General features: G+C 40.7%; 1 protein-coding gene across 1 annotated transcript in view; it reads left to right on the top strand.

Annotated features, from left to right (window-relative positions):
• HS6ST3 (heparan sulfate 6-O-sulfotransferase 3) overlaps positions 1 to 12,437 on the top strand; it is a 776,425-nt gene extending 763,988 nt beyond the window's left edge. The window contains exon 2 of the mRNA XM_003257426.3: positions 5,362 to 12,437. Coding sequence (XP_003257474.2) covers positions 5,362 to 6,070 — 709 coding nt within the window. The 3' untranslated portion in view covers positions 6,071 to 12,437. The remainder of the gene's footprint in view (positions 1 to 5,361) is intronic.
• Positions 12,438 to 12,911: the final 474 nt, after the last annotated feature.

Genomic DNA, 12,911 nt, shown 5'->3' with positions numbered 1-12,911 from the left:
TTCATGAAACCAAAGCAAAGCTCATCAACAATGAAGGTTAGGCATGTGGCCTGGAGACAGACATCATGTCACCAATGACTTGTGTAGTTTTCTGTCTGAAAGTAGAGAAACAAGCGAAAAGAGAGAAAAAATTGATATGAGAAAAATGATTTAATTAATCATATTTTCAGTTTTTTTCTTCTTCAATAGTTGAGTGTTCTTCAACCCTATTGGTTTCAACCCTATTGGTTTACCATTTATTATTGAGTTCTTCAACCCTATTGGTTTATCATTTATTATTGAGTTCTTCAACCCTATTGGTTTATTATTACTTCTAACTTTCTATTTAGTCTGCTTTGCAGGATTGAAACAAACAAAATGTACATGAGAGTATGTCTGTCTAAAGCGATTTCCAGATGCTTTTAGCCACTCAGATTCAGAACCATAAAATATGATGACTTTATATTTCATCAATAAATATATTCCACTAGGCCATTTCTATGTTTTGATGTCAGAGCAGAGGTAGTTTCAAGTTGTACCCTCTTGGCTGATAGAATTCCAAGACATTTAGGACTTATTTCACTCATGTAAATATCATCCTACAATTTGGCTAGTCAATGTTTGATGCAGTCTTAAACCGAATAAAGTTAAATTTGGAAACAAAACCATTTTAAGCCTAAACCAGTTTCAGTCAGCTTTAAAATTATGTGGAATGAAGATTTCCAGTGGAATGATGGTACTGGAAGGTCCATGGCCAATTTTCTCAACTGAGACAAAAGCCTGAAACGTGAACGCGTCCCAAAATAGGACTAAAGCAGGACTAATAATGGCATGCCATATGATATTCAGCTATAGTAATATCCACTCTGAGCACAACTTTATCATCAGTACTTCCTCTTGGAGCCCAGAAGCGGTGTCAGTCACTTTCTGCTTTCCCTGCTGACCTTTTGGGAAATTATCTGACACTGATGGAATTGTCATTCTGTCACAGTGAAAGACAACAGAGTCATGGAAAATGGTGATTGGCAAAAGCAAGAGCTCAGACTGGTCTGTCCTTGGCACTTTCAATAAATTTTACCTCCTGATTTAAAGGAAAATGAATGTTACTTAAAGATTTTGAAGTTTCTTTAGCACATTTCAAAACTGCCTGGCTTACCTAGTGGTAAGGCTAGACAATCAAGATAACAGAATATAGAAAATGTTTAGTTTTAAATATTGTAGCTCATCAATTCCTTTTGAAAAGCAGAATAACATTGTACCCTTACATTTCTCATTTTTTAAAATGTTGCTTTTAGTTGGTGTGTATTTTTTTTAATTCAGTTTAGCTTGGGCAAGTTAAACACATAATAGGTTGAGTTTTTCCTACAAAATAGGAGGTTTTCCTTCTTATAATATAGTGACTATTTTTGAAGTAAATCAGACCAGATTCATCCAAGTTCTATAACTTACTACCAAGATAATCTTGGGCAGCTTATTTTATCTTCCCAAATCCTTAGTTTATTCAACATTAAGTGAAATAAAAATAAATAAAAATATGCACACATCTCATAGGATTCTGGAATGGGTTAGACTCTTACTTAGCGCCATGCCTGGCACTTCACAAGTTTTCTACATCAAGGGTCTTGGGCACCAGACTATAGGTAAAGCATTTAACATCCAAGTGTTTCAGTGAGTTTATCTAAATAAAAAATTTGCTGTTACAATTTAAAACAAAATTAGAAAACTTTTGCCCCAAGAACTTGAAAAAAGTATTTTTTTCTAAATGGTATAGGAAGTGATCAGTTAGTCCTGAATGAATAAAGTATCTCCTTTAAATCTAAGTCTGCAATAATTTATTCTTTGCCTCTAAAATTATTAGGCATCTCTAGAGGTTGAGTTTCCTTTCTTGGGAATTAGGAATTTGTTCTTTTCCATTGATTTAACTTCTCTATTGAGCTTCTTATTCTCTCTGTTGACTCTTAGTTCCCACAAACACTCAAAATATTGCATCATTTTCTTTTTCCTTTTCTCTATTAACCATTCCTTTGAAATCAATGCTAAAATTTTCTTACCGAAGCCAACTTTCAGAGTGTGGTGGCAAAGCAGTTCTCTTCTGCTTCAAACCTGTCCCAATGTGATAACATCAACCTTTAAGAAGTGGAAATGATTGTTTTGAGAAGAAGCGGGGAAAAGCAACTTCCCAACTGCTCCAACTTTTTTTTTTCAATTTTTCTTTTTTTTTAAGTTCAGCAGTACATGTGCAGGTTCGTTACACAGGTAGACTTGTATCATGGGTGTTTGTTGTACAGATTATTTCATCACTCAGGTATTAAGCCTAGTACCCATTAGTTATTTTTCCTGATCCTCTCCCTCCTCCCACCCCCCACCTTCTGATAGGCCCCAGTGTGTGTTGTTCCCATCTATGTGTCCATGTGTTCTCATCATTTAGCTCCTACTTATAAGTGAGAACATGCAGTATTTGGTTTTCTGTGTCTGTGTTAGCTTGCTGAGGATAATGCCTCCAACTCTATCCATGTCCCAGCAAAGGACATGATCTCATTCTTTTTTATGGATGCATAGTATTCCATGGTGTATATATACCACATTTTCTTTATCCAGTCTATCATTGATGAGCATTTAGGTTGATTCCTTGTCTTTGCTATCACAAATAGTGTTGCAAAGAACATATATGTGCATGTGTCTTTATAATAGAACAATTTATATTCCTTTGGCTTCATACCCAGTAATGAGATCGATGGATCAAATGATAGTTCTGTCTTTAGGTCTTTGAGGAATCAGACATCCTTTGATTGAAATATATAGGAAGTCTCTGATTTATGAGGGCTTGGTTTGCTATTTTTAAACTTTACAATAATGGGAATGCCATAGGCATTCAGTAGAAACCATACTTTGAGTACCCATACAAGCATTCTGTTTTTTTTTTCATTTTCATTAAGATATTTAATAAACATATGAGATATTCAACACTTTTTTATAAAATGGGCTTTATGTTAGGTAAATATGCCCAATTATTGACTAATACAAGTATTCCAAGCACGTTTAAGTTTGGCTAGGCTAAGCTATGATGTTTGGTAGGTTAGGTGTACTCAATCACTTTCAACTTAGGATGTTTTCAAATTGCAATGGGTTTATTGAAATGTAACCCCATCATAAGTCAAGGAGTATCTATAGTCAGGCACACCACCATTTATCTTTAAGTACAAATGCATGCCCTAACAACATACAGGAGTGATACAGGGGAGGAATATCTACAACTGCTCCCTTTGCTAACACAGATATTTGAAAAACTGTGACAGTGCAGTGGTAATCAAAAGTCATTCCTCAACAGACTCCTGCTGTCTATCTATCTTATATATCTGTGTATCTATATATGTGTATTTATTTTATCATCAAGTTTCTTTGAAGAGCAGACACTGAGTTGAATCAAGAAAAATGACCTGGTTTTGTTCCAGCCCTCTGGACGCCAGGTTGAGGACAGGCATGCTGGGTAATACTGCTTTCCACTGAGTACCTGCTAGGTCACATTGAGGCCTACCTGGCAGCACAAGCCTTGGTTCCTGGGCTCTGTATTGCACCAAGACATTTGTACAGGTGTCAGGGCAGGCCTGGTGTTCTTTTCAGAATATTGCAGGGCTAATTTTTTCTCCCTAGGGGAGCTCTGAGTTATTCCCTAGGGGAGCTCTGATCTATCCTAATGTCTGGAGCTGGCCTCCCTCAGTGAGCCAAGGACTGAACTAAAATTGAATTGGAATCAGACTGGCTTGTGCTAAAGGGCAAAAGGCTGCAGTGGGATGTGAGAGTTGGAAGACAGCTTGGGGGCCTGCTCTGCAGTGGGGTCCTTTCTATGGCTTCCCTGACAAATGGACTTCCAGACTCTGCTGGAAAGACGGGGTTGGGGTGGGCAGCCCATTCCGTTGGTAGGCTTCTCAAATCATGAAAAGGATTGTCCTTATTTTAAACCAGTATTTACTTTCCTCTAATGCCTGCTGTTTCTCTTTCATTTCTCAACTTCTCCATCTCCCTTCCTGCCTCTTAACACTTCCCTTGTCCTTTTAAACTACGATTATCCTGATCTCTATGTGATTCTTCTAAAGAGAACCATTTAATAATGGGTTTATTTTCAGTAATCCATTAGGTGGAATTAGATAAGATCCATGATTGTAATAACCACAGAACCTGAAAATTAATGGGTGGTCAATACATAGAAATTACAATGTAAATACCAATATGATGTACAGGAAAGCAGGGGAGATTTGAAATCAAATAGGCCTAACTTAGACTGCAGGTCAGGTATTAACTTGCTCCAGTGTCACTTTTCTGAGCCTCTGTGGCTTCAGCTTTTATTTTAAAAAGTAGCGATAAAACCCATTTTACAAAGTTGTCTTGAGGATCATCTGTGCAAAGCATCCATAAAGCGTGTAGCACAGTTCCTAACACATTGTAGGCACCCAGTAAATACTAGTCTCCACACCCAACCCATCCTTCCTCAACCAACCTACCTCATAATCCCAAGTAGCAGTGTAAAGAGTTTAAGGAGGCCAGCAGGTGCGCTGGCTCATGCCTGTAATCCCAGCACTTTGGGAGGCCAAAGCGGGTGGATCAGTTGAGGTCAGGAGTTCAAGACTAGCCTGGCCAACATGATGAAACCCCATCTCTATTAAAAATACAAAAATGAGCTGGGTGTGGTGGCAGGTGCCTGTAATCCCAGCTATTCAGGAGGCTGAGGCAGGAGAATCGCTTGAATCTGGGAGGCAGAGGTTGTGGTGAGCTGAGATTGTGCCACTGCACTCCAGCCTGGGTGACGGAGCAAGACTCCCTCTAAAAAAAAAAAACAAAAAAACAAAGAGAGAGAGATTAAGGAGTTAAGGACAATACGCGTTCAGCTTTGTTCTTTCTAGTCCCATGTCCTTGGATAAATCACTTCACCTCCTTCATGTAATGCTATCATATAGAACCCCATCTACCACAAAGGTTTGCTGTAAGGATCAAATGAAACAGCAGATGGGTAATAACTTCAAAATCATGGTATTTTCTCTAAATGGAGGGTATTGTTATCACCAGCAGTAATTTATCAGTGAATAATTGCTGAACGAATGAATGAATGAACTATCTATTCTTTCCACCCCATGCCTCCCTACACTGGAGCAAGGAGGAAAAGCCCAACAAACTCAGTATTGAAAATCGGTACATACGTCTTTATGGAAACATATGCACATGCATCAATAGGCACAAATGCAGGCAGATACTCTCACAGGCAAATACTCTCACATGAACATTTGGCAAAAGAGTCCCTTGACTCAATGCTGATGTAAAATTATAAAAATTTAGATCCCTCCTGTTAGAGTTGTCAACTACTGATGCTCTTCCTCTAATTTCTTCTAGGAATTTTTATTACATCACAATGTTACGGGATCCAGTGTCACGTTACCTGAGCGAGTGGAAACATGTCCAGAGAGGGGCCACGTGGAAAACCTCTCTTCATATGTGTGATGGAAGAAGCCCCACCCCAGACGAGCTGCCTACCTGCTACCCTGGGGATGACTGGTCTGGGGTCAGCTTGCGGGAGTTTATGGATTGCAGCTACAACCTGGCTAACAATCGCCAGGTGCGCATGCTGGCTGACCTCAGCCTGGTGGGCTGCTACAACTTGACTTTCATGAACGAGAGTGAAAGAAACACCATCCTGTTGCAGAGTGCAAAGAACAACCTGAAGAACATGGCCTTCTTTGGGCTCACTGAGTTCCAGAGGAAGACACAGTTTCTCTTTGAGAGAACATTCAACCTCAAGTTCATCTCCCCCTTCACACAGTTCAACATCACGCGGGCTTCTAACGTGGAGATCAACGAGGGCGCCCGCCAACGCATTGAGGAGCTAAACTTCCTGGACATGCAGCTTTACGAGTATGCAAAAGATCTCTTCCAGCAGCGCTACCACCACACCAAGCAGCTAGAGCACCAGAGGGACCGCCAGAAGCGGCGGGAGGAGCGGAGGCTGCAGCGAGAGCACAGGGACCACCAGTGGCCCAAAGAGGATGGGGCTGCAGAGGGGACTGTCACCGAGGACTACAACAGCCAGGTGGTGAGATGGTGACCCCCTGCCCTCTCCTCTCTCAGGAGGGGGAGGATGAGCAGGCACATTGACCTTCTGTTGAGGTACCTCGGAGAAGCTGGGCCATTCTGAGGACATCTGGCTGTGTGTGCTTGATTTGGACATCTTCCTTCTTTGTCTTCATTTTTATCCAGCTGGAGATTATCCATCTTGTTTTTTTTTTCTTGACATTTTGCAATTGGTGATATCAAGTAGGGTAGGAGTGCATCCCATACAGACCGTTTTAGAAGGCCAAGGAGAGCCACACCGAAAAAGGAGACAGTTCCTGTGATCTCCTTTGCAGGAGCATAGAATAGTTTGGGTACCAGGAACCCACAGAGGCACACATGAAAAGCCAAATTATGGCTTGGATGTTCTGCTGAAACTGGTCTATGTCATACTGTCTCCTGTTATGAGAATATCAGTCGGTATAAAGAGAGAAAAAGAGAAACACATTTCAGCCCTTAGATGAGGTCTTACACCAACCCCCACTTGGCTGTTGGCTGTCATCTTGAACTCTATTTGAATGTGACTTAAATCACAAGTAACGTGTTTTGTTGTTGCAGTTGTTTTGAAACAAAATTATCCAATTATTGACCATGGCTACAGACCCACATCCTACAAAATCCTGACACCATAACCTTAAGCCATGCCTTTCCTTCCATCTTTTAGGGAACAGGGAGTGGATCCAGGACAGGGGAGGTTGTAGCCCCTGAGAAATGAACATTGGTAGGAGCATTTAAGAGAAAACTTGCTTATTTGCCTAACGGGGTCTCACTTTACCAATTGTTACTTTCAATGTGAAGAATGAATGATAAATTAAGAGAAAAAAATATCAGGAAGGTCAATATATGCCTAACATTTCTAAACTGGCCACATAACCTTAGATTTTAAAGGAATATTTCAGAGTTTAACATTTTTGGAGAAGTTATGTTCTTTAATCCGGTACCACCAGTCTTGAAAATTTGCCACCACAGAGAGAAAGATGTTTTTAAAAGCTTGGCCCAAAGAATAGGAATTTAGCTAGCATGTATACAAAATACATTTGAGGTTACTAAATGAATAAGAACTCTGAATTAGGCCAGGAGACATGGAACACCATTCATGGGATGGTTATCACAGGAGTTTAGACAGACTCTGCCTCGCAGCATCTTGAATATCTCCAGCCTGTTCACTGTTTTCTTCCCACACAATCTTTACCTGTTGTTAGACTGTAGCCACAGACAGTAAATCAGGCCAGAGTGTCTAAAAATGGACAAGAAATGTGCTGCATTGCTGAGTTCTTATTTTCGCCTTTTCATAATCCCAACTACAATAACAAGAATTTTATTGAATAATAAGGGGATATGTATGGAAGAAGGAAGAGAAAGCCTTTGTCTAGCATGATTAGGAAGATCAGAGTGAGTGGGAAGTTTCACAACGGATTGATCTGATCAATCCCTTCAAGGAGCTGAAGGCAAAATGTGTGAAACCCCTAAATCAGATTGAAAAGCCTATTTCATTGACATCCAACATGTTTCATGTTTAAGCTAGCTTTACCTCAGCCACTTCTCAGCCTCCAGAATACTCTCTCTGGGGCTGTGAGTCAACTGGCCCACACGCATTCATGGAGTGCTTACCTGCACAGAGGGAAGTCCAGCAGCTCCACCAGATAGAGATCTGGAGATGCTTCCCTCACTGTGCTTGGCTTCATCTGGGGTGCAAGGGAAGGCATTATCGGGTGGCTCCCTTGCTCCAGGAACTGAAGGAGGCCCTTTTCACACCTTAAATATATTCTGCACAACAAATGGATATTGTTAGTCTCCACTTCATAGATGAAAATAGTGAAGCCCACAGAAAATGAGTAGCTCCTCCGCAGGTTGTAAGCTAGGTCTAGCTGACTGCAAAGGCCAAGTTCTCTTTACTCCATCACCATATCCATATGGAATAAGGGCTCATCCTACCTAAAGCTTCTTGCCAATAATGCAAGAAGCCAGCTGCAATTTCCCAGAAGCATTTGTCTCTAACCCATGTGGGTAACCCGACCATGACAGCACCACGCTAACAGTGACCCAGAGCCATACTGCCTTGGGTCAGTCCAGCCCCCTCCACATCACTGAGCCATCAGTGAGCTGAGAGATCAATGACTTTTTCGGCAGCTGTGTTTCTTTAAGCCATATACAAGGGTAAGTTAAAAGGGGCCAAGTAAATATTGCTTGTTAGTTGGTAGAGATTAGGCTCACAAAATATTTCTTCATTTCCAGTGATTTGTTCCTAAGGTAAGAAGGGAAGGAGGATTGCAGCGGGGATTAATAAGCGTCTCTCTCTCTAGCTTCTCATCTCCTTGTTAGGATCTAATGTTCTGCCTAGAATAGCAGGACTGCAAATTACCCTTCTGCCTGCCCCTGTGACACACACACACACACACACACACACACACACACACACACACACAATCCGGTGTTTTGTCGTGTGGAAAATCAAAACAAGTTAGAAAGCATTCAGATTGTTTCTTTTAAACTCACTTTAAAATTTTGGCAAGGAATTCATGCATAACTGAGACTTGGAGGCAGCCCCTGCTCACTTCATGCTGTTCCTTAGGCACCTCAAGATTGGTATCAAAGGCTTCCACTGCCTTCTCCTGAAGGCATGATGTATGGGGCTCCACTTGAGACCAGGTATCAGGATGTTCAGAGGGAGCCAGCTCTTTATGTTGGCCCCAGGCCAGTGCTGAGCAAATTAAAAAGACCGACATGGGCTTCCTCCCTCATATCATTTCATTCTAAAGCAGCAAGCTTGTCATACCCATGGGGTCCTATGTTGATAGAAATGGAGAGGTAGGGATGCAGTTTATTCTCCAAAAATTGACTGCCCACTTCCATGCTGAGTGATGCTCAGGGAAATGATGCCAGCAGAAGGGGTCTGGGCCTAAGGATCCATGGAAGTCAGGAGCATTAAATCCCAAACCAAACCAACTCCAGGTATATCAGTGTCAAAAGCCCAAGAAAAGACAAAAAAGAAAAAAACAATCCCTAGGGGTTCTATGACCCTATTGACTCCTACAGTCCTTTCCCTTCTCTTGGCAATGGAAGCTCCAGTACCCAGATTGGAGATTAGGACGAGATGTCTTTGTATATATGTGCACGTGTGTGTGTGTGTGTGTGTGTGTGTGTGTGTGTGTGTGTTTTATTAAGGACTAAGATACACACTTATCTATTCTGTCTCCTTCTAGCTTTTAGGCAGCCTACTCTTGGATACTGGAGGAAACTGCCCTGAGAATTATTAGAATGCTTATAATAATAATTGGTAACATTAACAATCAGTGATAGACAACAGTGAGGCATATCATGTGTTTTTATTAAAAATGATAAAGATGTGTTTCTTCTCATCTAAAGGAGGTAACTTTGTCATAATTAGTTTGATTAAAAGTTTGAAGTATGAGGACTCTTTGTTATGCCTTTAAGGTAATTTTTTTAAAAGATCTGAGTAGACATAGTACTAATATTGGCAAGAAAGTCCCCAAGATAGACCTAGCAAGGAGATAAGAATAGATCATTAAAAAATAAATATAAATGGATTGGATAGAATTCCCATTCAGCTGTTTTAACACAAATTCAAAATAGTGACTTAACGTGGAAGCTATTTCTCTCTTACTTAAAGGCAAACTGGTTTTACAGCTCTGGCATGTGACGTTACCAGACGCCTAGGCCCTCTCCTGTTGCTCTGTCATCCTAATGTGCTGCATCCACCTCACAGACCAAGATGGCTGCCACAGCTCCTGCCATCACGTTTACATTTAAGATAGTAGAGAGGAAGTGGAGGGAAATTGCACATATTGCTTCCAGTCACATCTCATGGGTTAAAACCTAGACATTTGCCACATCTAGCTGCAAAGAAGGCTAGGGAATGTCTTTATTATTGATTGTCATGTGCCTTGATAAGCATAGGGGGTTCTGTTATTAAGGAAACAATGTGAAACAATGTGGAAATTAATACTGATAAAGACTATCAGTATCTGATACAAAAGGGAACCAAACAATATTTCAAGTGCTTTTTAATGTCACTTACTTCATCATATGTTTTGTGAAAGATAAGACTAAAATTCATCACTTTGTGTAGCATTTAATGGTTTTCAAAACATTTTTGCATGTGCTGTCTCATTTGGTCCTCATTACATTCTTGTGTGCTAAATAGGACCTCTATTCATTACACAAGTGGCTAGTTTGGGATGGAGAGTCAGAGATGTTGAATGATTTCCCAATGACTCTAATTTATGAGCAAGAAAGTTGTTTAGAGCCCCAGCCTTTTGACTTCATATCCTTTCTGACTACTTTATGCAGCTCAGCATCAGTATTGGGATTGGGAACTGCAAGAATATGAAATCTAAATCTTTATTGATTTATATCCTTCCTTACCTTTTTTGACATGGAAAATGCCAAAGACACTGGTCAAGTTTACTCTCAGCTCCCTACCTCCAATGAGGGGGCCTCTTATTAGGAATGAAATATCCAAGAGATGAGCGGTGTTGCAGGGGAGACCAAAACTCAGAGGAGGCATTCAAACACTTCTAGCAGGGTGTCTACTCCATCCAACTCAAAACCTATTCAATATGAAGGCCGAGGGAATGTGCTCACAACTCCCTATTAAGGGAAATCAATATAAACCTTCCCCCGCCCCCCCAAAAAAAAAACTCTCCCTTTTTTATGTCTTCTTCCCCAGGCTCCTGGTACTTTGTCAGCAACATACTGCTTTCATTCTTAAAGGTTTCATTGGCTGTTAAATGAGTCCCTTTGCATACTCACTGGAGAGAGGAAATGCTTTAAGTTGTCCTAAGATAACATCTGCACACAGAGAGTTTATCTGATTCCTTATCAACCATGATCTCTATCTGAGGTCCTGTATAATGGGATCATTTAGAAATGGGGGTTAGGGAGAGTAGGAGTAACACTAGAGAAAATTGTGGCTCCTCAAAGGAGGCAGATCTTTCCAAGGTGGAAAGGTAATAAATTAAATATATGCCATGCAGTACTGAAAAAATAGAAAAATGACTAAGATACAGTCTCTGTCCTCTAGAACTGGGGCAGCCTGGAAACATATGGACTATAATTATTTTAGCTATTTAAAAGAAATGAGTGAAGAGGATCTTGAGAGAGAACCAGAGCATTGGAATGGTTGTAGGGACTGAAAGCTGAGTTGGAAGGATGAGATCAAAGAGAAAACTGGGTTGGACTTACACAAGAATACCCTGATCTGATGGCAGCTGTGACTCCAAGGTTTTCCTTTCCCATAGTTGCTGTGACCCCATTGGTCACCAGAGCAACCGCATGTCTTCAGGCTGGGTATTAGGGCTGGCTGGGTCTGATGATTCTACCCATTTTGTGCCATCTGAGGAGCATGCGAGGGTTCTTTCTTCAAGGCACTTTCGGCCTGCCTTCTTCTCCCCTTCCATCATCTCCACTGGACATAAGCCAATGCCTGCTCTCTTCTCACCACATTCACCTGGACAAATCTCAACTAATTCCTTGAGACTTCAAATTAGCCCTTCTGAGCAAGTGGGCAGGTTCTGAAACCTGTGTGTTTTGTAGCCTAATGAATTGATGGAATGCACATGAACCCATCTTCACAGCATGTGAAAGAACCAACCTGCCTGGCAGAGGTGCAGAAATTTCCAGAGGACTGGCCTAGCTATAAACACCAGCAACATCTGCAACACAAAAGCCCTTGAACTTCTAGGCAAGGACTCATGCTAACCTAGCAGTACTCCAGGTTGAGAACGCAGATGGACAGTTGTCTCTTGAGCCTGTATTCCAAGATGTCTGCGGAAAGGATTGCAACTGTCATCCTTTGGCACACTCAGTGGAACCTGTGTGAGCTACATGTTCTGCTGCATTACGGGAACTCATCAAAGGGCCAGATTGACATCTTGCCAGAAAAACCAGTGTTTTGAGGAGCAAAAGTTTTGTGTACTTCGGTGATTGTCACATTTGTCTTCCACCTCCTTGACATTTATTTGTTAATCATATGATCATTTTTTTTTTCACTTTCCTTTTTTTCTTTCTCAGAAGTACTTCTGGGGCTTTGCTTGCATTATTTCTCTTTTAATGTATCATTTCAGTGTTGGAAAGAAAAATCTGGATCTTTACGTGGTGACCCATTTTAGATGTAAAGATAGTTATTCAGTAGATAGTAAATTATTTCTCTTAAGAGATATTTCCTTTTATTTCTGTACAATAATATGTATGAACTCAGTTACTAGGGGACTGTATTGTGACATTATCAACCTTTATTGCTATTTAAAAATGATAGTTTGTAGAACTGAAGATTTCCATTGATGTGAAGCACAATTTAATGAATAAGTTAAAATATTAAACTGTTGTGGTGTCAAGAGCAATTGTTTTCCCCTGTGTTTTTGTCAGAGACATTTTTGCAAAATGAGCAAAGTCGCTAAAACACTTTAAGGGATTTATGGAAATGGAATCCGTAGGATCAGCTTTGTCAAACTCGGGAAATCCATGCTTTGGATGCAAATGTGGTTATTGGATGTGAAACATGAAAAGCCATAAAAGACAAAGAAAATACGCATTGAAACAATGTAGAGCCTCTGAGGCCAGAGAGGATTTTATAAACTCTCAAAAACATAAGCTTCTAAAACCATGGTTCTCAGTAACTCTGCCCCTCGCTGCCCACCCCAGCACATTGAAATCCACTGTGAAATGTGAAAAAGCCTCCTGCAGATGAAGGGATGAGGTACAGATTTGAGAAACAGTAGTGGGAGAGAAACAGGGATTGGAGCAAAGGATCTGGGAATTCAGTCTAAAAGAAAGAAAAAGACGAAGGAAAGGAGGGAAGGGGGAAGGGGAAGAGA

The sequence above is a fragment of the Nomascus leucogenys genome, chromosome 5, assembly GCF_006542625.1.
Source record: "Nomascus leucogenys isolate Asia chromosome 5, Asia_NLE_v1, whole genome shotgun sequence".
Taxonomy (NCBI): domain Eukaryota; kingdom Metazoa; phylum Chordata; class Mammalia; order Primates; family Hylobatidae; genus Nomascus; species Nomascus leucogenys.
This window is presented reverse-complemented; position numbering and strand designations above follow the sequence as displayed.